Source organism: Eptatretus burgeri, chromosome 7, assembly GCF_056783735.1.
Source record: "Eptatretus burgeri isolate ZD-2024b chromosome 7, Ebu_testis_v1, whole genome shotgun sequence".
NCBI classification, from domain to species: domain Eukaryota; kingdom Metazoa; phylum Chordata; class Myxini; order Myxiniformes; family Myxinidae; genus Eptatretus; species Eptatretus burgeri.
Genome location: NC_140967.1, coordinates 95315389 through 95340245, shown reverse-complemented (window position 1 = coordinate 95340245; position 24857 = coordinate 95315389). Strand labels below are relative to the sequence as shown.

Sequence of the window (24857 nt, the reverse complement as noted above, 5' to 3'; positions counted from 1 at the left end):
TTGCCAATTAACTCTGTAGTCAAGGTTAAGGTCACACTCAAGGTCAAATATACTTGTAGGCAAAGCTTCAGATCTAATAGAGCTATTGACATGAAACCAACGTTAAAACGTTCAGTGAACTACGAGCTTTCAGAATGGTAGTCCCCGATTGGACGTGACGTCCCCGGAAGTGCGTCAAAAGATGACGTCATTTTTCAACTTTTAAATTTTTCAGTGTTTATCATTCCATTTTGTTGGACTGCCTTCAAGGAGGTTACACACCAAATTTGACGTCAATCAGACTGACGGTTGTGACGTCATGGACGTTTTAAAATGACGTTTTTCAAATGTGCCCGGAAAAAAGTTGCGGTGGCGAAGGTATGCGCTCTACTGAGTGCCCGTTCTAGTTTTGGTTTTTTTTCTTCGGTATGACGGTTATGATTTAAATTGTTGACACACTTCGACATACGTTACCTGTACGTTACTCATAAGTCGAAAAACGTCGAGGTAATGGTTAGCGTCAGTGTTCCAAACTCCATGTTTTTTTTGTTTGTTTGTTTTTTTTTTCTTTTCTTCGGTATGCCTGTGATGTTGACACTTCGATTTCTAGTGCGGTTATGATTTAAATCGTTGAGCGGCAGCCTATTAATTATATTATATTATAACCGCACTAGAAATCGAAGTGTCAACATCACCGTCATACCGAAGAAAAAAAACCCCCAAAAAAACAGGGAGTCTGGAACACTGACGCTAACCATTACCTTGACGTGTTTCGACTTATGAGTAACTTACAAGTAACGTGTGTCGACGTGTGTCAACGATCGCATAACGTGCCTACAACTTATGGCCAGCGTAGCGAAATGTGTGAGTCATACGCTGCCATACATCGTAAAATTTCAAGCATGATAAAATTTGAGGACAACCGCAAAGTACAACGATTAAAGCCAGCGTACTACGTCGTATGGCAGTGTTTTTTAGCGTGCTCTTAACGTATACAAAACTTACCCATAACGTATTCGACGTGTGCCAGTGTTTTAGACAAATTTTTCATAAGTCGGCATACGCTGGCTAAATCGTCAAGGTGTGACAGCGCCTTTACAGGGGAATTCACACATTGCGTTCCTCCAAGCCCATCCCTCAGTGTACTGCACTGAAAGCAGAGGGTGGTAGGTTCTTGACAGAAGAGTCCGAAGTGAAGGCCCGCTGGCCAGTTACTTTGAGCGGCTATACCAGGCTGATTCACCAGCTGTCGAGTTGGATGTCAGTTGTGTTACTATCCCAATTGCTGACCCTCCAATCAACTGTTAACCACCTTCATTTGTGGAAACACAGAATGCGGTGAACCGGTTGTAATGGGTAAAGCTCCTGGGATTTGTGGCATCCATGCTAAACTTCTCAAGGCTGTGAAAATGCTGGACTCATGTCGTTGCATGCAGTTTTGTGCTCTGCCTGGAACACAGGCATCATCCCAACTGACTGGAAGAGGGGCCTTGTTGTCCCTCTCTGGAAAGGGAAGGGTGATCTCCAAGACTGCAACAACTAATGAAAGGTCACGCTGCTCTCAATGCCGGGCAAGGTCTTTGCTTGAATAATTCTTGAAAGGGGTTGCCACCATCTTCTTGAGCACCAGCATCCAGATCAGTCAGGCTTTACACCAAAGAGGTCAACGATTGACCATATACTTGCTGTTCGGTTCTTCACTGATTCAGTGAATTGGGATGCCCTCTGGAGGATTCTTGGACTTTATGTGGTGCCACCAAAACTGATAAATGTGATGTCTGAACTACACTCTAGTGCTGAGAGTGCTGTGAGATGTGGTGGTCCCATCTCTGACTTATTTACAGTTGTTACTGGAGTTCATTGAGGGTGTGTACTGGCCCCCACACTTTTCAGCACTTGTATGGACTGCATTCTGGGGAGGATGTCAGAGAGATAAAGTTGCAGTGCATCGTTTGGGAATGTCAAGATCTCTGACTTTGATTTCACACATGATGCAGTCATCTTTGCGGAGACTTTAGATATCCTTTTGGGGGCCCTTGCGGTGCTGAATGAGAAGTCGGAGTTACTGGGATTACGGGTTTCCTGGGTCAAAACTAAGATCCAAGCTTTCATTCACATCTTGGATGCTGCTATCCTGTTTGTACCTTGTGGTGACGATGTTGAGCTCACGGAGAGATTCACTTACCTTGGCAGTGATATTCATGTCTCTGCTGGCTGTGAGCCAGAGATCAACAGATGTCTGAGTCGGGCCTAGGAAGTCATGGATTTACTGGATCATCGGGTGTGGTGCTGCCGATACCTGTGTGGCAGGACGAAATTCCGAGTCTTCAGGTCCTTGATGCTTCCAGTCTTTCTCTTCAGATGTGAGACCTTGACTCTGACCAGGGATCTGAGACAGAGACTTAATTCCTTTGGTACCAGGTCTCTTCGGAGAATCCTTGGCTATCGCTGGTCGGACTTTCTGTCCAACGAGCGGTTGCTGAGAGAGACGTAAATGAGATTTGTTACCTGCATAGTCCATGAGTGTCAGATGCGGCTGTATGGACATGTGGCTTGTTTTCTTGATGCTGATCCTGCTCACCAGATTCTCTCAGCAAGGGAGCCAATGGTGAGTGGAGTTGGCCAATGTGCAGACCACGTGCCTTGTGGTTGCAGTAGGTTGATCAGCATCTCAAGGAGATGGGGATGGGCCAGGCATCTGCCTGGGGGATGGCCAGACGGAGGCACATGGAGTACCGGCGGAAAGTGGACGCAGCGACGAGCTGCTCCGGCGCATGCTCCCATATCTCACCTGACCTGACCTGGACTTAGCTGTGAGGAACAGCTGAAGGAGACAGGGCTTTTTACATGAGAAAGGAGGTGGTTACGAGGAGATATGATGGAGTTGTTTAAGATAATGAAAGGTGTAGATTAAATAAAAAATAAGTGCAGATGAATTATTCATCAGAGTAGACCGTGATTGGAGCAGTGGCCATAGCCTGAGAGTTAAGAAGAGGAGAGTTAAGACGGGAGTCAGGCAGGGGTCTTTTACTCAGAGAGTATTTAACGAATGGAATGGCCTCTCTGGAAAGGTTGTGGCAGCAGAAACAGTAGATAAGTTTAAATTAGAATTAGATAGGTACCTGAAAGTTATGGAGGTAGAGGGATTAAGGGATGTTGGCAGGACTTTTAGGTCGCTTGAGCATTGATGGCTGATTGTTTGCATGTGTACGGAGTGCTGTTGGTGGGGGTCTCGTCAAGGGGTGTTGAGTGGTTGATGTGTGTTTTTTAACCAAGCCCATGCCCCCTCCCTTGAGGAGAAAAAACAAAATGCAAAAATAAAATAAAAACAAATATATAACTTTCAAAAACACTGAAAAAATAAATTAATTTTGCATTTTCCTCCTTGGATCTTATGTTGATAAATTAGTGTGGTGTTGATAACACGCAGGCATGATGGGCTGAATGAACTCCACCTGTGTCTCATTTCCTCATCCTCCTTGTATATAACCTGAAAAGTTATAAATTCCTGCACTGACGTCCTATGTCTGAGTGGCGACCCGACCAAGATTGCAACCCTAGTCCCTAATAATAGAAGCTGACGTGCTGTTTAGAGCATGGCACATGAATGAAGCAAATCTGTTCCAAAAATTAAAATTTAATTAGGTGCCATCCATATATTCAGGGTTTAGAGGAAATGTATATTTTATCAAGAAAACTGATGTGGAGAAGAGAAGCAGAGCAGAGTGGTTTTGTGGAGGAGGGCAATAAAAGGTGCAGGATTTTAGAAGAAGAGGGGAGTCGACAGGGAGGGTTGAGGGAGGAATACAAGGGGGAAGGGAGGAAGGGTGTCAAAATTTTCACATCTATAAAATAATATGCTTGTTCATCCGTCTGTCCGTCCGTCCGTCCGTAACGCTTCTTTCCACCCATTTGTTGGACAGCTGGCCTGACTCCACCCACAATTGTAACCTGAAAAATCATACAGTCGTCATGTTGATGCTATGTGAAACTGAAGACATCTTCGGAGCGGTCATATTTACAATTGCCATGCCCTCTCAATAAGTTTTCCCTTCAGTGTAAAATGACTAAAGCGACAGTTAAAGAGATCAACAAATATCTCAAGGTTGGAGCCGATAGGCGTCATGGGCCTTGTGAAGGCCACAGTAAGTATAGGCCTCAGGCTTCAATCCTTCGGCTTCTGGCCTTTGGGCCAGTGCAATTGGAATCTATTCGAGCTATATAATCACGATGTAATATGTATATGTTGTTGTTATTCTTTCAGCTGCTCCCGTTAGGGGTCGCCACAGCGGATCATCCGTTATGATCCACATACTGATTTGGCACAGGTTTTACACCGGATGCCCTTCCTGACGCAACCCTGGTCACCTCTTACGACACAGGGATAAGGATTGGGTTTCGCCATGATTCCGGGCTGCCCTACACCCTCTCATAGCACAGCCCGCGCAGAGCCCCCGTCCTCAAGCAATCCTCCAACCCAAGCCTCCGAGTAGCTGGATTACAGGCGCACGCCACTATGCCTGGTACGATATCATATATATATATATATATATATATATATATATATATATATATATATATATATATATATATATATATATATATATATATATATATATATATATATATATATATATATATATACACACATACACACACATAGGCATGCAGTGGGCATGTTATTTTTTATTTTCGGGAGTGATCGAGGCAGCGGTCTGCTACCTATACACTGCCCCACTAACTATCTGGCATTCTCTCGAGCAACGGCTTTTACCAAGGATGTTCGGTGAGTCTGTGCTATGATTTCTGACTACTCTCTCTGAAATGACTCCACCAGGGACCATAAAACTCATGTCACTGTTGATGTCTTAATCACACGAGATTGTGAAAGAAGACATCCGTCATTATTTACTTTTAATGACGTGTATACATGCATCAGGAATAAGATAATTAGTTTTTGGTCATTTTTTGGCACAATTTGGCTGCTTATAGTCACTTGAGAGTTGCAATTCCATGGGATTTCTGCATATCTCATGGGATTTTGAGTTGGATAGACAACCCTGATGGGCCATGACATGTCCGAGTCATGCTGTTGCTGTTTCGATCATGGTTTTTGTATAGCATGCTAGGGGAGGGGAAAGAGTTAAATATTGTGCTGTTTTAATGATTAATGTGGGAATGTCCTTTTGGTTTTATGAGTGGGAGGACAGAGAGTTGGGGTTGGGAGGGGGAGTTTAGGACTTGGGGTTGGGAGGTGTACGTTGAGGACTTTGGGTTGGGGGGGGGTTGATAACTTGGGGTTTGTGAGGCAGCGGGTGGGAGGGGGTGAGTTGAGAACTTGAGGTCACATTTTACATTGCATGGATGTAGATGTTGATAATAATAGATGGCTGGGGTCTCTACTTTGTAAATTTGAATGACTTTAGATGGTATGGCCTGCATCTAGTCAGTTCCAGGTGCTCGGTAATGGTTAACTCACCTGGCATCCTCAGGAAAACTGCAAAAAGCTTCGGGAAGAACGAACACTTCGGGAGGAGTACTCCGACCCCTGATGGAGGAAATGCCATCAAAAGCAAGTGATTTAAATATCTTGGTTGAACCGGTGGAAGTTGGTGTTTCAGGCGAGCGACCCAACCCGGTGAAGGATTTATCCATGTAAAGAAATCCAAATGAGTAATACGGATTTATCTCATGATAAACGACCTTAAAACTCCTACTGGATCTGAGAAAAGTCTTTTCGCTTGTAACCTGGAAGGCTTTTTTGGTTTCAATTAATTTCTCTGGCATCAGTGAACTGTAGATCCAAATGCTCCTCAAATTGAAAGCAAACATCGTCGGGCTTAATAAAGTCAGTTTTTGATTCTGATGAATGTCTGCTCATGGCATCAACATTCTATGATTTGGTCATAGTGATACCATTGGGTTGACAAGATGACCTAGAGGTGTGCATACTTGCCTCTAAGCCGTCTAGTCTGAGTTTGAATCTCAACTCCGCTATAAATTGTCATCCTGGTGTTTCCGAGGCAGGGTGATTCATCATTGTGTGTGGGGTCCTTCGGATGACGTTAAACTGGGTGTCCCATCTTCTGGTATTATTTTGTGGACATTAAAGATCCACAATGTCCTTCGTGAAGAGTAGGCGAGCCATCGCCAGCACCCAGAACAAATTCAGACCCTAACCTACAGAGGGCATTGTATCAGCGGCACAGCTTCGCCCTCAGCCAATGATGCTACCCCAGAGCCCTGTCCTGTACATGAAAGAAAAAGAGGATGGACGGGATTATACACTTTCAAGGTGTTTTTCGAGCAATGGACTATTCTTTCATCAGCTCCACTACAACCTGGATATATGTACAAAAATTTCAATAAATATGCATATCCATTATTTTTTTGAATTAGTATATATATATATATATATATATATATATATATATATATATATATATATATATATATATATATATATATATATATATATATATATATATATAATTAATTGAAGGGCTGGCAGGTTAAGCTGGAGGTCTGTGCACTCACTCGCTTGTAAGCTGCCGAGCCTGGGTTTGAATCTCGACTCAGCTATACATGATCATCCTGGTGTTTTGCATGCTGGGCCTCAATGTGTGCTCCTTCCATCGGATGGGCGTTAAAGCCGGAGGACCCATCTGCCAGCACTGGTGGTTTGGTGGACGTTAACGATTCCATTGTGTCTCTCCAGAAGAGTAGGAGAGTTATTTCAGGCTCCTTGAACAAAATAAAAATGGCTGTCACCTTTAGTAGAATGTGAAGCTTGGCTATCTGCTTCTTGAAAAACTTGGGCTAAAAAGTTCCCCGGTCGACTACGCAAGAAGATGGGAATAATTGGGGCCATTAAATAAGTAGTAGTCGTAGTAGACAACATGCTCAACTCTTCTATTATGTTTGCCTTGCTTGTGAAACACCAGGATGAGAGTTTTGGCTGGGTCGAGATGCAAACCTCGTGTGCATATTTCTTGGCTATCCCATACGGACCCCAATTTACCACGCGTTATATTCAAAATTCAATATATCGGTTCCCTAATATCAGCAACACATTACTATATTATAATGTTACAAATCCAGGCAGAGAATCGAAACAATATGTTTTGGCTTCGACTGTGTCACCAATAGTGGGGCAGATAACAGCAATTTTTGAGAGGAATCGTGCAAATGATGATACAAGCATCAAATTTGGCACATTTGTTCTCCAGGGGATTCTAATCAAATCTGCCTGATTGGCCATTTGAAAATCCAAATTTTGAAAAATTTGAAAAAAAAAAAAGCTTCAAAAAAGCCAAGATCACGAATCAATGTTGGATGCTGGCTGAGATTGGTGAATGTTTCAGAAACATCATCAAAGACGTTCCAAGTCTGCCATGCAGTTTTCTTCCCTTTACCGCGGAAGGCAGACACGACATCACATCCAGTGAACGCATGGAAGTATGGGATCCCTCTAGCTTTCTCAGGCCCTATTGCAGAAACTACCTCATGGACTGGAATCCATCGCGCCTTGGCTCCTTGGCCAAAGGTAATCCACATGTTCTCAAGACCTAGTTCCTGTAAGGATGGCAGTACAGATATTGCTATGACTAGTACGTCCGTGTCATTAGCCTTAATGATAATGGAATTGCTACCATCCGTCGTTGCATCCCTGGCGTGGACAAATATTCGAGTGTCAGCTTCTTCATGACAACATGGAGACACAGCATCCAGTGACTTCGTTGTGTTGCTAATGGCATCTTCTCCTTTTGTGACAATGACTGTGCTTGTCGTCTGTGCTTCACACATCTTTTCCGCAAGGAAGTGAAACAGCTCACTCTTGTTGCTGTCATCTCGAAGAAAGCTTCTCCAGTTACTTGGGGTCTTTCTGGTTCCTGTCACTCTTCTTCTGATTCCTTGCCCCCTTTTCGACCTTGCCTCGGACTTCAGACTTGACTTCTTGTACACGTCAAACACTACGTCCACCCTGTCGTACCTGGCACCATAGGATTCCACCTTTGGGATGATGTCTTCTTTAGCATAGTCATCAAATATCTTTGAAGTGTGTGGAGGTAGGGCATTGATAAGTGCTGAGCCATCAATGATGACTGCATCTCCCCTTGGTTCTCTGTCTGGGATGTTCCCTTGCGCTTCAAGAATTTCAGCCAGCTGTGACTTCCAATTTTTTTGAAGTTTTTTTTTGTTCTTCAAATTTTTCAAAATTTGGATTTTCAAATGGCCAATCGGGCAGATTTGATCAGAAAGCCCTGCAGAACAGAAATGCCAAATTTGATGCTTGTATCATAATTTGCACGATTTTTCTACTGTCTACTACACTACAACACCTGGATGTCCCTCTCAATGCACTTCTCTGGATCCACCCTGCATGGTCCACAAGCTGCAGTCGATTGGCTACTACCATCTATACTTTAAATAAATACTACCATTGACTTCTCGCAATTCGACATTGAGGCCGATTCGAGGGAACCACATGAAATTTGAAATTCTATTGTTTCATTATGCCCTGCCAGGAAGACATAGTTATGCTTATCCTTCCAGGATGATCTGGATCAGATGATGTCCAAACTATGATGAGTTTGCCTTCTCGGCACCCAAAAAGTTCAATGGCAAAATTTCTCAAATTTTAAAAATCATTATTGTGTATGATCCATCACTAGGAGATAATCGAAGTACACAACACATGACCAATATGATCTTGAAGATCTTTTCGTATACCGAAAGCCAAAAGGGGTTTTTTACAGGCACGTTTTGTGTTTATAGTGTTCGGCTCTCGGATGCCAGGGAATACAGTGCGAGTCGTTCCAACACCTTGCTTGGTATGACTGTACCATGTCTGATCGCTCGCGATATTGTGTAAGCACCGCCTGCACCGCGTGTGGTACGGCCCGCCCGTTAGCCCCGTTGCCCTTTTAAAGTGACGCTCCCTCTCAGCCAGTTCGCTTGCTCGGAGTCCCCGAGGCACCGACTCGCCGAGCGGGCTTGGAAGATGCATCCGGCAGCACCATGCGCCGCAGCTTATCTATTGACCTTGCTTGTCGTTGCATCCCGGATGATGTTGACCTACACGGGACCTTTGTACACCGAGCACTTCTTGGTGCAGTTACACCGAGGGGACCCCGAGACTGCGAAGAAAGTCGCCCGCGACCACAGCTTTATTAACCGTGGGAAGGTGAGGGTTTCTCTGTTCGGACGTTCTGTCGACGGTAGATCCCTGTTGGGAGCACTGACACGGACAAGTTGATCGATGTGCTTTGAAAACAGAACGGCCCGTGTCTGGACGTGTAAAATGGCGTAACGCACTCAGAGTAGTCGTAGTGAGTGCATTCAGCACCATGAACGTGGACAGCTCCGGACGATGCTCTCCTTTTGCGCAAAGTGTTACGTTACAACAAACGCAAAACCGGACAACATCGACTCACGGGCAGCACGGTGAAGGAACATTATCATTCACGAGAAACTCAAAATCCATAAAGATCTCCCATGGTATCACCGAAGGTTCGGACTGGAGATTCTCAGCATCGCAAAAGTTACTCCGCATGGAATCTAATGGAGTCAGTGCAATCGCGGGAGATTACATCACCATGAAAGGATTCTCGAGCATCTTGTGTCCAGACAATTTATATTGGATCAATTTATATTGGAACATTTTAACAACCCATCAAAAACTTTAAAAGGATGCTTGGCTCATGATGCAGGGAACCTGTGTACCAGGTTTACGACGCACCATATATGGTTCATTTTTTTTACTAATCATATTATGTTGTAATTCGACAAGTTTCTGTATTTGTTATTTCTTGCGAAATCGAAAATTCGCCAGTATATTCATTTCCTGAGTTCCTGCGTGTCTGTCTGTCTGTCTGTCTGTCTGTCTGTCTGTCTGTCTGTCAGTCGCCTCCATGTCGCAATTTGACACCGATATTCACGAAACGTAGCCAACTGGTAGAGCTCATCAAAAGCTAGAAGCCTATTGTTTTTGAGGTCAAAAGGTCAAGGTCACGGCAAGGTCATGTTTCCTGACTTATTTTTGAGATAACTTGGCATGGAGTCATTGTTCATCTTCCAGTTTGCATCTCTGCATTGTCCTCGACCGCCGCTATGAAATCAGTGGTTGGTGGATCACAGCCATTTTCTCACATGCCCAGGTAAAATTTGGAACTCAAGGTCAAATTTCTCATATCGTCAATTTTCATCCGATTGGCTTGACATTGGATCAGGATTTGTATATTGGGTCACTGAATTGCTTCACCAAAAATTAGAACGATGGATTTAGCCGTTTTGATGTCTCAGTGGTTTCCATGACAACAATTTCACCCCATCTATCTATAATTCCAGCAATATCTGTGTGTCTGTCTGTCTGTCTGTCTGTCTGTCTGTCTGTCTGTCTGTCTGTCTGTCTGCAACCGCCGTTTCTCAGCAACCGCGAGTCCGATCTGATTGAAACTTGCCAGGAATATTGCCGGGGACCCACGGATGTGCCTTTTCGAGGTTTGATATCGATCGGACGAGCGGTTCCCAAGTTACGGCCATTTATCTGTCGACCAATGCCAAGACACGGTGCTATGACAATACGAATGACGTCACAATTAATGTTTATTTATGTATTTATTATTATTATTATTATTATTTGCACGATTGACGGTCCGATCTCATTGAAACTTGCCAGGAATATTGCTGGGGCCCCGTGGATGTGCTTTTCAAGGTTTGATATTAATCGGACGAGCGGTTCCCAAGTTACAGCCATTTATCTGTCGACCAATGACAGGACACGGTGCTATGACGTCACGAATGATATCACAATTAATGTTTATTTATTTATTTATTTTTCATTATTTTTTTTGCACGATTGAAACTTGCCAGGAATATTGCTGGGGACCCGCGGATGTGCCTTTTCAAGGTTTGTGAGAGGAGAGAAAGAGAGAGACTGAGAGACTGAGAGACTGAGACTGCACAAACTGGCACTCACCTCCGGGCACACACCTACGGGCCTGCCCCTACGGGCCCGTACTAGTCTATCTATAATTCCAGCAATCTCTGTGTGTGTCTGTTTGTCTGTCTGTCTGTCTGTCTGTCTGTCTGTGACCGCCGTTTCTCGACGACCGCCGGTCTGATCTCATTGAAACTTGCCAGGAATATTGCCGGGGACCCGCGGATGTGCCTTTTCGAGGTTTGAGAGAGAGAGAGAGGCTGCACATACTGGCTCTCACCTACGGGCACGCACCTACGTGCCCGTAGTTATAATCAAATGAGACATTTTGTGATTTTATTATTGCCATATCTCAGAAAGTTCCCATGGTATCAACCTGAAATGTGCACAGCTTATATTTTGTACGTACATGTAGTTCTTCATACATTTGGAAGATTTGGTCAACATTATTCAAAGGTCAAGGCTGTCTGAAACGTGTAAAACACCTATTTGGCCACGGTTAGAAAATGTATCAGCCAAATTTGTTATGCATAACGATCGATAATATAAAACACTTGAATGGTCAACTTTTCGAAATTGCCAATTTGCTGTTTCCATGGAAACTGTTTTTATTTGGATTTTGAAGTATCGTGCTATAAATGACATTTTTCTTCTTAGTTTCTTTGACTTGTATGCACTCTGAACCGCTGGGCGATGTTGAAAACTGCTGGTTGTACTCGGGATGTGCACAAAAAAAGTTTTAGGTGGTACCAAAAAAAATCATAGTCCCAGGGGCTTATGGCAGGAGGGGGGAGCACCCTCATTCTCTCGATGTAAATATGTATGGCATAGCGCCGCTCCTGCTGGGAAGAGGTATTACAAGCCCTACTGAAATACACCAATTCTGGTGGAATTCTTTGCCAGTATTATATGCATGCCTGGATTGTACCATTAAATGAATCCTTGCAATTCATGTTTTTATCACTGACGATGTCTATGAATGACCTTGTAAAAATTTTTGTTGTTGTATACCTAATTCAGGCTCGTGGAAGAGCTACTGTAGTACAAGTACACTGAACGGATCAGGACGAAGGAGGACAAAAGGAACAGCAGAGAGAAGGAGAAACACCAAAGCAGAGCAGATGGCCACGACAGGGGGAGGCGGACAAACAATGTGTGCAAGGAGGAATGGGGCGGGGGGGGGCATTAGGGGATGCATAGTGTGGACAATATGGATGCAGAAAAACTCTCAGGAGGGAAAACTGGAAATTTGGAAGGAGGAGGGATTTGGGTTTTGGGGTTATCGGTTCACTTCTGTCTGTCTGTCCATCCGTCCATCCACAAACGTCACTTTATGATCGAGGAACAACTTGATTTCAATTGAATGTTATATTTTGAACACATATTTCAGAACATGAATCGGAAAACAAACATGCAGTTTCACAGTACTTTGGCTCTGAATGTGCAGAGTAGTGAAATTCTTTTTTTTAAAGTCTGTCTGCCTGGCAAGCTGCAACCTTCGAGCAGCTTTAAGTAAAAATAAATACACTTAGGGCTCTCCCTTCAAATAATTAATGAAATAAAAGTAGTTAAACAAATATTTAAATTCTCCAATGGTTGTAAAACAAGGGGGTGGGAGAGGCACTTGTTACCATTGTCAAGCAACCAATTCCAGTGTAAGTTCCATTTTCTTGGATCATTTGACCGGCAGTGAGCAGAAAGAGCCTGCACCAGCTGACTTTTATTCGTCGACATTTCCATTTACGGAATTTTTCCGACTGTTTTGTGACTTTTACCTCTGCCACCGAAGGTGAAGGAGGTTCGGTTTTCAACCATTTCTGCCTGTTTGTTACTTGCAAAATGGAAGATTTTTCAAGTATATTGGTTCGTAAATTTTGTTATTCTGTCTGTTTGTCTATTTGTCACTCACAGGTCACAATTTTAAACCGATCTTCACGAAACTTCACCACATGATAGAGTTTGTCATAAGGAAGAAGCCTGTTGTTTTTGAGGTCAAAAGTTCAAAAGGTCAACATAGGCTAAAGGTCAACAACTTAGGTGGTATTTCTAAAATCCTCAATTTTCATCCGATTGACTTGAAATTTGAAGAGGATTTATATTTAATGTCCTTGAATTCAACCAGTGAATTACTTTTAAGGTCAACATGGACCAAAAGGTCAACATAGGCCAAAGGTCAACAACGAAGTTGGTATTTCTAAAACCCTCAATTTTCATCTGATTGACTTGAAATTTTAAGGGGATATATATTTCAGGTCACTGAATTCAACCAACCAATTATTTTTAAGGTCAACATGGACCAAAAGGTCAACATAAGCCCAGGGTCACCAACGAAGTTGGTATTTCTAAAACCCTCAATTTTCATCTGATTGACTTGAAATTTGAAGAGGATTTATATTTCATCTCACCGAATTCAAACAGCGAATTATATTTGAGGTCAATATAGACCAAAAGGTCAACATGGGCCAAAGGTCAACAACTTCGGTGAGATTCTAAAATCCTCAATTTTCATCCCATTGACTTGAAATTTGAAGAGGATTTACATATCAGGTCACTGAATTCAACCACCAATTATTTTTGAGGTCAACTAGGCCAAAAGAACGACATTGGCCGAATTTCTAAAATTGTCAATTTTATCCAATAGACTTGATATTTGAAGAGGAGTTGCATATTTGGTCATTGACTTCAACCACCAATTATTTTTGAGGTCAAATTTGTTTTATGGATTTTGCAAATACCGTTCTCTGCACGACAACATCTTCTTGTTAATTTCCGGAATCCTTCAGATTTCGGCAAGTATGTTGGTCGGTTGTGTGTGTCATTCTTTGTGTCTGTCTGTCTGTCTGTTTGTTTGTGTGTTTGTTTACCCTGGAGCAGCCACACCATTTCAGCGATCATGACCAAACTGGGTACAGACGTCGGCCACGGTCCAACTTAGGCACTTGTCGTTTTGGGTGAATCTGGGCCAAAGGTCAATGTCAAGGTCACCGAAAAACCGAAATTCTTATTTTCGCAATAGCGTCTGCTAAAATGGTTGTATCGACTTCAAACCAAATCCAAAATGTGCATCTTCCAGTTCTGCATCCAACCATATGTCTCATTAGGGTGTCACACCAACACCCTTCTTAGCGGTCGGGGGTCAAATGTCAGGGGGGACAATTTCAAATTGCGATAAAAACGCCATTTCAAGTCCGATTGACTTCCAAGTTATGATCATGACCAAACTAAGTGCTATAACTCATTAAACAGTAGCACTATCGACTTATAAGAACCAAATTGATTTCCAGGTTTTTGTTTTTTCAGAGATCATGGAGATATGACAAAGTTATTCCGGCAATTCCTAGCTCAACGAGCAATTTCATCTGTTTGTTTGTTTGTGTGCAGGATATCTCAAAAAGTTGTGGACAGATCCAAATTAAATTTTGTGGACAGGTTGGGTGTGTGACATGGACGAACTGATTAGATTTTGGTGAAGATCCGGATCCGGATCCGACTGCTAAAATTTCATAAGTGATTCTTCATCATTGAGAGATTTGGCCAAAAACGATATGTAGCACAAAATCTCAAAAAGTTGTGGACGGATTCGGATGAAACTTGGTGGACACTTGGGTGTGTGACAAGGAAGAATTGATTCAATTTTGGTGAAGATCCAGATCCAGATCCGGATCTGATAATTTTTTAAGTGAGTCTTCACCATTGAGAGATTGCGCCCAAAACGATATAGTACTGTATCGCATGATATTTCAAAAAAGTATTGGGCCCGATATGTTCTCATGGATCAGGCATTACATGGCGGAGGTATGCACTCTACCGAGTGCCGTTCTAGTTTTTCCTGCGATATTGGCTTCGAGTTGCATCAGAATGCAAATAAATCAGCTTTGTAACCCACCTCGAAAGTACGAAACATTTATATCAGTGAGTCAGTGGTTTGGAGTTTTATCTATACTGCCGGACCTCGCTATTCGTGGGGGATATGTTCCTGAAAAATGTCATGAATGTCGGGGTCTGCGAATGTCGGGGCATTGCTTAAATTTTTTTTTTTTCACATGAAGAGCGATTACACATAACAAATTTGGACACAACATAACAAAGGGAACAGCAGGAGAAAGGGGAAACAACAACAGCAGGGTGGAGAGAGAAAGTAGACAGAGACAGACAAACAAGGGATGTATATAATGATGAGGGGTAAGGGAGAACACAAAGGGTGGACAATATGGATGCATAAACAAAACTGTGTTTGAACAGTTTGTGATTTTGTCAATGTCTGAGAAGAGGGAAAAGTCTGCTGCCTGCCTGTCAGAAGGATGAAAGATGTCACAGCAGAAAGTGGAGTTATCATCAAAAAGATAAAGAAGATTTTCCATAGTCAGTGAGAGCATTGATGAATATTAGGAATAATATGGGGCCTAGAACAGTGCCTTGGGTTACTCCAGCCTTGACAGGTATGACAGGGAGAGGGGTTCCGTCGGGGAAGAAAGGGTTCAGTTGCGAGATACACATTGGCTACAAGAGTGGAGGAAGTCAGTAACCCAAGAGTGCAGTTGGCCTTGGATTCCATCGGCAGAGTTTGGAGAGCAAGGCAGGATGCCAGACTGTAACAAAAGCTCAAGATACTATGCCCAGAGAGATGGCCCTGATCACATGCATGATATTGAGGGCCTCCACCATTGTCGGGAGAGTAGAAGCAGCATGTCCAAGCGAGAGTGACCATGTCTGAATCCGTATTGATGATCTGAGATTAGGCTGTTGGAGAAATTATATCAACTGCGAAGATGGATTCCATCCATGACCCTGCTAATGATTGGAAGTAAGCTAATTGCGTTGAAGTTAAGGGGATCCGTTTTTGCACCTTTCTAATGTAATTCTGTGCCGTTGGCTGATTTCTTATTTCGCAGGTGGATACAGGAGACCAGTCCTGAAGTGAAAAGAGAAAAATAAAAATAATAATTATTTAAAAAACCGCGAATACATGAAGCGCGAATGTCGAATTGGGTCACACGTTATGACCCGCGAATATGCGAGGTCCACGAATAGCAAATCCATGAATAGCAGGGTTCGACGGTATATAGAGTGGCTTGCAAAAGTATTCACCCCCTACCAATAATGCCAGATTTAGATGAATTACGAATTATGTAGAAACAGTTTTGTCGAATGAACTTTTTTATTCATAATTGAAGATTCAAACAAAACACTGGTATAGTTGAAGGAGGTTAAATGTCAGAAATACCTACAAAAAAAACGTGTAAAATCTAGAACGACACTCGTAGAGCACGTAGTGTCACCTTGTGTGTTCATTCTGAACCAAAATGCCATTGTTATCTGAACAAGCTACCATTATGGCCCACTGCTATTATGGCCCGTATACCCGTATCATCCATCTGCCCTATTATGTCACATAATTTCTTTGCATGGGTTATGAACGTCATGAATTTAATTCTTCACTCACATCCCGGCCAGAGATCAGATACGTATGAGAAGTTTCATATTTTTCAGATAAAGATTTAAATTCAACCAATTATGGCTGGAATACTTCACTGATAATGAAACAGAAGACCAAGAAGGAACCCGAAGAAGTAAAGAGCGAAGATGGAGTCATCAGGAGGAACCTGGATAGGATTCGGGTTTCAGCCGCGACTCCACGACCCTCAAACCCATCCAGGCGCAGCACAGTGAGCCTTACAAAAAAATTTCTGCAATAATTCATTTCTCCTGAGAGAAAGATATTTAAAGAGAGGAATAGACAGTAAAAGAGATGAAAGAGAAGAAAAAGCAAGAATTTGAATGAATAAAGAGAATTGTGCAAAAAATATAATTATCGGAAAAAAAAAATGTGAAGGGAACAAAGAATAAGGATGTCGGGAAGAACCCGGACAGATAGGTTTCAACAGTTACTCCCCAGGCCCAAGCGTAGCAACATGTACAAGCTACCAGAGGTCTGTTATCACCCTATATACCCCCATGGGGAGTTGATGACATTGGCAAGTTTTAAATTTTTTCGCTGAGTGGTTTTGGAGAAAATGATGTCCATTTTTTTCCTTTAATCGTATATGGGCTGCCATACCATGTGACTAATGATGTGAGCATGAGCAATAAAATATTCTCCATGGGAAGTCCCTCCTTTGTTTAAAGTTTCACATCAATCAGACAAGCGGTTGCAGAGAAAAACATTTTAAAGAGAAAATATATGATATGGACACACACACACACACACATCCTGGGACATTGCAATAGTCTTGCATCCCCTTCGGGTCGAAATTAACTGGAACCACACTCAGTCGTGCTCATACCTCCGCCAGGCTGAAAAGTTTACGTTTTTTATCCAAATGATAAGGTGGATCTGAATCCAGATCTTAACCAAAATCTAATCGACTTGTTCTTGTCACATAACCAACTCAGCCACCAAGTTTTGTCATAAATTGTCCACAACGATTTGAGATACCATGCTGTTTTTTATCGTTTTTTTTTTGCAAACATAACGAAGCACCACTCTTGATCGCTTGCTAGGTTTCAGAACAACAAGGCGAGTGGCTTGCAAAGCGGTTGATACAGAATGGCTGGCTTGGAAAGCGACAGCAAGCTGCTTGTTAAGGGAACACACACTGGGGTTTAGGCCTAGCCAGTTTTATTCTAATCAAGAATTAAAGTGTGCCATCCCTCGGATGGATGTTAAGCCTGCTCTCTTTTCTTCGAGGATTAGCTAATACTCGTTGAAGGTCCCACGGTGTATTTTATGAAGAGCATGCAAGTAATCGCCGGCACCCTCAACAAATTACGAATTCCTGCCCAAATCAGCTTGAGTCAAATGTCAGGCTGAGTCAGCCCATTTGTGAAAGACTTTGACTAACATTTCTCACACGACCAAACCCACAATATGGTGGGATTCATTGGAGCCATGCGAGAAGTTTTAATTGTGTTCACACTGCCTAATGGAGAGAATATTCAAAATATGCAATGTGATATTTTTCATCAGCTGAAAGATAAGATGGATGATACGTTTGTCCTTTTGAAGATTTGGGGTTTCATTTTAGCTGAAAAAGCCAATAAGAATACGACAAGCATTGAATCGACGCTAAACATTACAAAGTTTGCAGTTTCGTTTCATTGATTTTATAAGTGCATAGAAACGTCTTCAGTCCATTTTCTTCATGCTCCGTTCTTTGGAACTTTTTGCTCAAAATTTCCGCTCATTTTAGAACTTTCCAGACCCATGACACACTGCAGGGGATGCTCCTCGACGCCTCCCCGGTGTTTCGCAAACTCTCTGGAACAAAAGTCCTTCCTGTCTCTGTAAAGAGAACATCAAGGCCAATACTTGAAAGGCCATGGTAGGGAAACACAAGGTCTGAAAGAAGGCTCCCTTTGTGTCATTCTTAAACGTTCTCCTTTGTGTTCAATGTTATCAGCATTTCACTCTACGCAGAGACTTGTTACGGTAATGTAAAAGTCTTGGCTCAATGTAATAAATGGTAAAATGGGGGTCATGTTTATAAACAGTGTGTGCTTTATATTTGCTGCTGAATCATTTCAAATTTTTTGGTATTTATCCCTTCGCTGACGTAGTCGCCAGAGGCATTATATTTTTGTGTTGCTTGTCCGTCTGTCCATCCATATGTACATTTGTTGGTTCACGAGTCAGTAAGTGACCACTATATTCGTTATTGGTGTCTGTCTGGCTGTCTGTCCCGAGCATAGCTCCGTGGGTTTTGATCCGATCCTGATAAAATTTGGGTGGGAGGTTTATATCATGATCTAGTTGTGTTTTCCTGAGAATGGGCGGAGCCACGCCCAAAAAACATGTATTTTTAGTGGGTAGCCGGTTTCAAGTTACATCTTCTCCGAAGGGGTTTGTCGAATCTGGCAGGGGTTTCAGTATTTGGTTAGCCCAATGGCACCTGCATAGCCCAACGGAGCTCGATTTTTCATTTTTGTCCCAAGGTCAAGGTCACAAGGTCACGAACTTAGAAAATGGCAAAAAAATCTATACATTGGGCATCGAGCTCCTAGGTTTTTCAACTGTTTCGAATGAAAGTTGGTATGCAAGTCGTGCTCTTCGAGTACTACAACTTTCATCATTTACGTTTTTCCCGATTCCCACCAGTTTGCCCGTGGCGTCCCCTTGAAGGTCAAAAAATAAAAAAGGCGAGCCGTGTACATTGCTCGTGAACCATCGCCGTCTCCAGACTTGTCGGTGTTTATTATCTTGCCAAAACGAAGTTTTTGCAAGATATGTTAGTCAGCTTGTATGTTTTTTTTGTTTGTTTGTTTGTTTGTTTGTCTGTAATCATGTATAAAAAATTCTACAGAGCACAGTTATCATCGGAAATTTTTGTAACTTCGCATATCAGAGGTCTATAGAAGTCCCTTTCAGTGCACAAAATTTTGAAGGTCAAGGTCAAAGGTCAAGGTCACTTTGTCACAAATCAGGGGAGTCGACGAAACCCTTATTTTTTGAGTAATTTTGATCGGATCGTCTTCAAACTTCATGGGAAAATAGTTCATGGTCTGGTGCTCAGCTGATTAATTTTTGGTAGCGATTGTCCTTGACCTTCATGTTTAGCACCTCAGGTCAAACATATTTGACCCCAAAGTCAAATTTTCAAGTTTTAGGAACCATATCGTGTAGTATCTCAAATTGAACACCTCGATGAGTGCTTTCTAGATATGTCAAGCTTGAGACATTATGACATCATTTGGTGACGTTATGAGGCAAAAGCATATTTTTCATGGTTACTCTGTAGAACAATTCTCATCGGAATCTCTCAGAGGCAGATATTCCTCAAGGAGTCGCTCCTAGTGGATAGCAGCTCTGTTCACCTCAGTGTGACCTTAAAGAAGTCACACGTGGTCACCTTTTGGCAAGGTTTTTTGTTTGTTTGTTTGTTAGTTTGTGAGTTTGTTTGTAGGCACGATAACTCGAGAACGGAAGAAGCTACCAATGTCAAATTACACCACGTGATTCAGAAGGGTGATGGCTAGTGCTGATTCGATTTTTTGTCAAAATCGGTCAAAGGTCAAGGTCACGGTGAGGTCAAACATTATTCCGTAAATTCACGTGGAGAAATGGAGTATTTTTACTTCACTCGACGTTAAGAGTTCGTTTTAACTTCGATTTTAATTTTGTCTTCGGTTTTTGCGATCGCTTTGGACGCTTAAAACTCGGTTGTCGAAATTCTGGTAAAATCGGATGTTTTGGAGACGTTTTAAGATTGTAGAAAAAATATTTCACTCGACGAGTCACGGGTCGTCCCATGATGCAGTGCGCTCGAGCAGACGCGTCGTTGAGTTACGTTAAGGTTTAATTGCATGGAGAAATGGAGATTTTTGCTTCGGTCGACGTTACGATTTTTGAGGTTTGATACAGAATCATCGTAGAAACTTCTGGTTTGTGTCGCTACCTTCTCGAGAGACAGCTTTTATTAGACAAGGTCAGAGGTCAAGTTGACGATTTCGTAAGTACCAGTCTATGACTGCTTGTTTGTTCCTTATATTGATGCCTTCCGTTTCTCTTTGTTTGTTTGTTTGTTTGTAGGCACGATAACTCGAGAACAGAAGAAGCTACCAATGTCAAATTACACCACGTGATTCAGGAGGGTGATGGCTCGTGCTGATTAGATTTTGGTCAAAATCGGTCAAAGGTCAAGGTCACGGTGAGGTCAAATATTCGATTTTTGATGGTTTGGTACAGATAACTCAAGAACGGAAGAAGCTACCAATGTCAAATTACATCACGTGATTCAGGAGGTTGATGGCTAGTGCTGATTAGATTTTGGTCAAAATCGGTCAAAGGTCAATGTAATGTCACAGTGAGGTCAAACATCCAAAAAATGATAACTCGAGAACGGAAGAAGCTTCCAATGTCAAATTACACCACGTGATTCAGGAGGGTGGTGGCTAGCGCTGATTAGATTTTGGTCAAAATCGGTCAAAGGTCAAGGCCACAGTGAGGTCAAACATCCAAAACATTCGATTTTTGATGCTTTGGTACAGATCATCAAAGAAACTTCTGGTTTGCTTCTCTACCTTCTCTCGAGACAGCCTTTATTTGACAAGGTCAGAGGTCAAGTTGACGATTTCGTAAGTACCAGTCTATGACTGCTTGTTTGTTTGTTTGTTTGTTTGTTTGTAGGCACGATAACTCGAGAACGGAAGAAGTTACCAATGTCAAATTACACCACGTGATTCAGGAGGGTGATGGCTAGTGCTGATTAGATTTTGGTCAAAATCGGTCAAAGGTCAAGGTCACAGTGAGGTCAAATATTCAATTTTTGATGGTTTGGTACAGATAACTTGAGAACGGAAGAAGCTACCAATGTCAAATTACACCACGTGATTCAGGAGGGTGATGGCTCGTGCTGATTAGATTTTGGTCAAAATCAGTCAAAGGTCAAGGTCACAGTGAGGTCAAACATCCAAAAAATGATAATTCGAGAACGGAAGAAGCTTCCAATATCAAATTACACCACGTGATTCAGGAGGGTGGTGGCTAGCACTGATTAGATTTTGGTCAAAATCGGTCAAAGGTCAAGGTCACAGTGAGGTCAAACATCCAAAACATTCGATTTTTGATGGTTTGGTACAGAATCATCGTAGAAACTTCTGGTTTGCGTCGCTACCTTCTCTCGAGACAGCTTTTATTAGACAAGGTCAGAGGTCAAGTTGACGATTTCGTAAGTACCAGTCTATGACTGCTTGTTTTTTTATCTGTAATCACGTATAAATCACTCTGTAGAGCACAGTTATCATTGGAAATTTTTGTAACTTCGCATATCAGAGGCCTATAGAGGTCCCTTTCAGCGCATAAAATTTTGAAGGTCAAGGCCAAAGGTCAAGGTCACTTTATTGCAAACCAGGGGAGTCGACGAAACCCTTATTTTTTGAGTAATTTTGATCGCATCATCTTCAAACTTCATGGGAATATAGTTCATGGTCTGGCGCTCAACTGATTAATTTTTGGTGGCGATTGGCCTTGACCTTCATGGTTAGCGCCTTAGGTCAAACATATTTGACCCCAAGGTCAAATTTTCAAGTTTTAGGAACCATATCGTGTAGTACCTCAAAATGAACACCTCGATGAGTGCTTTCTACATATGTCAAGCTTGAGACATTATGACATCATTTGGTGACGTTATGAGGCAAATGCATATTTTTCATGGTTACTCTGTAGAACGATTCTCATCGGAATCTCTCGTAGGCAGATATTCCTCAAGGAGTCGCTCCTGGTGGATAGCAGCTCTGTTCACCTCAATGCGACCTTAAATAAGTCACATGTGGTCACCTTTTGGCAAGATATGTGTCACCCTGCAGGTTATTTTCTCTGTTTTCTCTGCCACCGCTTATCTGATTGACACAAAATTTTCACCATAGATTTGACTACTCCTTGCAGAATGTTTAAATGATAATTATGATGTCATAGGTCACGTGGTGTGGCAGCCATTTTGTAAAAATGAAAACTTTGGACCTCTGCATCTCCGAAACTGCTTAATGGGGGAAAAATTGAAACTTGGCACATGTGAAGTACTCCTTATGGGAAAGAAGGGTGATTTTTTTTGATGATCCTATAGGTGGCTTCATTATGACATCATAATTGCATACGTCAAACACTTAGTCCGATCAGTATGAAAAATTTTCAGGGTCATATCGGGATAAATTGTATGGGGGAAAAAATTTAATGACCTTATCGGCCACATGGTTCGGCAGGCATTTTTTTAAAGTGGACGGAGGCATATCTGGTGATGTCGCGACATCGAAGAGTGCCCTTCTAGTTTATTTTGCATTGATGTAAACCTCATAGAGCAGCTTGTGCATGTGGGATATGTATATGGACAGACATCTCAGTTTCTCTGAGTCTTAAGATCTGCTTCTTGCCCATCGCAGAGGCTGGCGGACTCTGCTTTCTCTTGCCTAACTTCTGGCTTCATTTTCCCCATCTTCTCGTCCTTCTATCCTCCACCATTGCACTCAGGTTGCAAAGTGTTTTTTTTTTTTTTTTTGCAATCACAGACCTGGTTACCATTCACGTATTCAGCGGAGCGCTGACCTTCATTCCTTTATCCCTCCAGTCTCTCATCTCCCTGTGTCTATTGTCTCATACCCCTCCTTGCAGTTATTCAAGAGTGCTGTTCATCATCACTTCATATTTTCTCCCAAACAAATGGCCCTACTCTCTTCTACTCTCGCAGACACCCCCTCCCACCCAGCAGACCCTTTCCTTTCTGCCCGTTATCCACTCAAGTATGATATATCTCCCTATTCCCCTTTGATGCTCTATCAATCTGTGATCTTGCTACCCTCAATCTTTTAGCTCCTCCAGATGTTGGTTGGCAGGATGCCCTTGAGGTAGCGCACACTCACCTCGAAACTGCCTAATAATTAATTGGGTTCGAATCTCGACTTGGTATTCAACTGTCATCCTGGTGTTTCACAGGCAGGATGATTCATCAATATGTGTGTGTTGTCCTCGGATGGATGTTAAACTGGCCGTCCTGTAAGCCGGCATTAGTTGGTGGATGTTAAAGATCTCACCATGTCCTCCGCGAAGAGTAGGCTAGCTCTCGCCAGCACCTTGAACAAATTACAAATTCCTGCTCTAACCTATATGGGGCACTGCGTCAGCGGCACAGCCGGTTCCCCCCAATGATACTACCCCACAGATTTGTGCTGCATACGAAACAAAAATATCACGAGCCAGGAGTTCAGATGCGATTTGATGAATGTGCGTACGTAATATATGAACAGCTGAGCATCCGTGACTCGGTTACCTGTGAATGTCTGGGCGCAGCTGAGAAAAAATGGGTTAATTTTTTTTATCAATTGTGAAATCCCTGGTTTCATAGTTTGAGGGTTTAAATTGTATGAAGTTAATTTGGTTATTCGACCGTGAGGAGTTAAAATTACCTCTTGACCTATCCTCATCGGGTCAGGTGACAGTGATTATCCTCATTATGATCATAGATCTACCGCTGTAGTTGATAGCTATTGAGGAGGGTTGTCTTGTGCACATACATAGCCGGGTCTCGTGGAAAAGCGAGCACACTGAACGGAACAGGATGTAACTGACAAAAACAGGACGCAAAACGTGCACATGCATTGGATAAGGAAACTCCAAAGATAAGAGGACAAATTGGAACATTTGGGAGGTTATAACGAGAGTAGAAAAGATCATGGTACTTTGGATTGGGGACGATTTGAGATGGTGGTGAACAGCTGTCTTGAAGACCTGGAGGGAAGAATGAGATTGAAGAGGATGTGGAAGTTGATTCCACAGGTGGGGAAGAAAGAGGAACTAATGAGTGGAAGTGAGCAGTGATCCTAGATTTGGGTAGTTTCACCAGAAGGGGGTTGATGGTTGACTCCATACACCTTGCAGAAACACCTAGGTGGGAAGTGACAAAGCAAGGAAAGAGCAGATGGGTGCAAGGCATTGTTGCTAAAGCAGCCTGGACTCGATCCTAACTGGAAACGGTTACCTCCAGAGCATCCATCATCCATTGTTTCTGAGCGATGGATGAAGATTCCTTTTGCAGTGACCGGCTGACCTGTGACCGCACCGTGCGTGTGTGTTTGATCTCCAAGCACTATCTGCTGGACATTTCAAAGATGGCAGATTATACCCACTTTACGAGAGTGGGAGAAGAGATTATGTGATGCTTTGGCGTCGTCCTGGCATAAAGAGTCAGTCGGTGTGAACGGTCAGAATGAAACTAGCTCAGTGGGTAGATCAAGATGGAGCTCTAGATTGTCCAGACAATGAAGGGAGGGTAGGGGTGTTGCACCACTGGGTCGGCTGGGTCGAGGGGCGAGGCACAGCGAGACCGCAGTTCAACGTAAGCACGGATTTGATCCCTCAAAGCCTGAAACTGTAGCCTGGACTACCCAGGGACAGTACATGAGGTGAGACCCCTTGTGATCTTGCAACAAACTATCAGTCTTTTTGTCCTGT

At 42.7% G+C, this 24857-nt stretch overlaps 1 protein-coding gene across 1 annotated transcript in view; it reads left to right on the top strand.

Annotated features, from left to right (window-relative positions):
• The first annotated feature begins 8862 nt into the window (after window positions 1-8862).
• The window catches only part of PCSK2 (proprotein convertase subtilisin/kexin type 2), a 73067-nt gene continuing 57072 nt past the window's right edge, over window positions 8863-24857 (top strand). Inside the window, exon 1 of the mRNA XM_085889686.1 lies at window positions 8863-9166. Coding sequence (XP_085745812.1) covers window positions 8984-9166 — 183 coding nt within the window. The 5' untranslated portion in view covers window positions 8863-8983. The remainder of the gene's footprint in view (window positions 9167-24857) is intronic.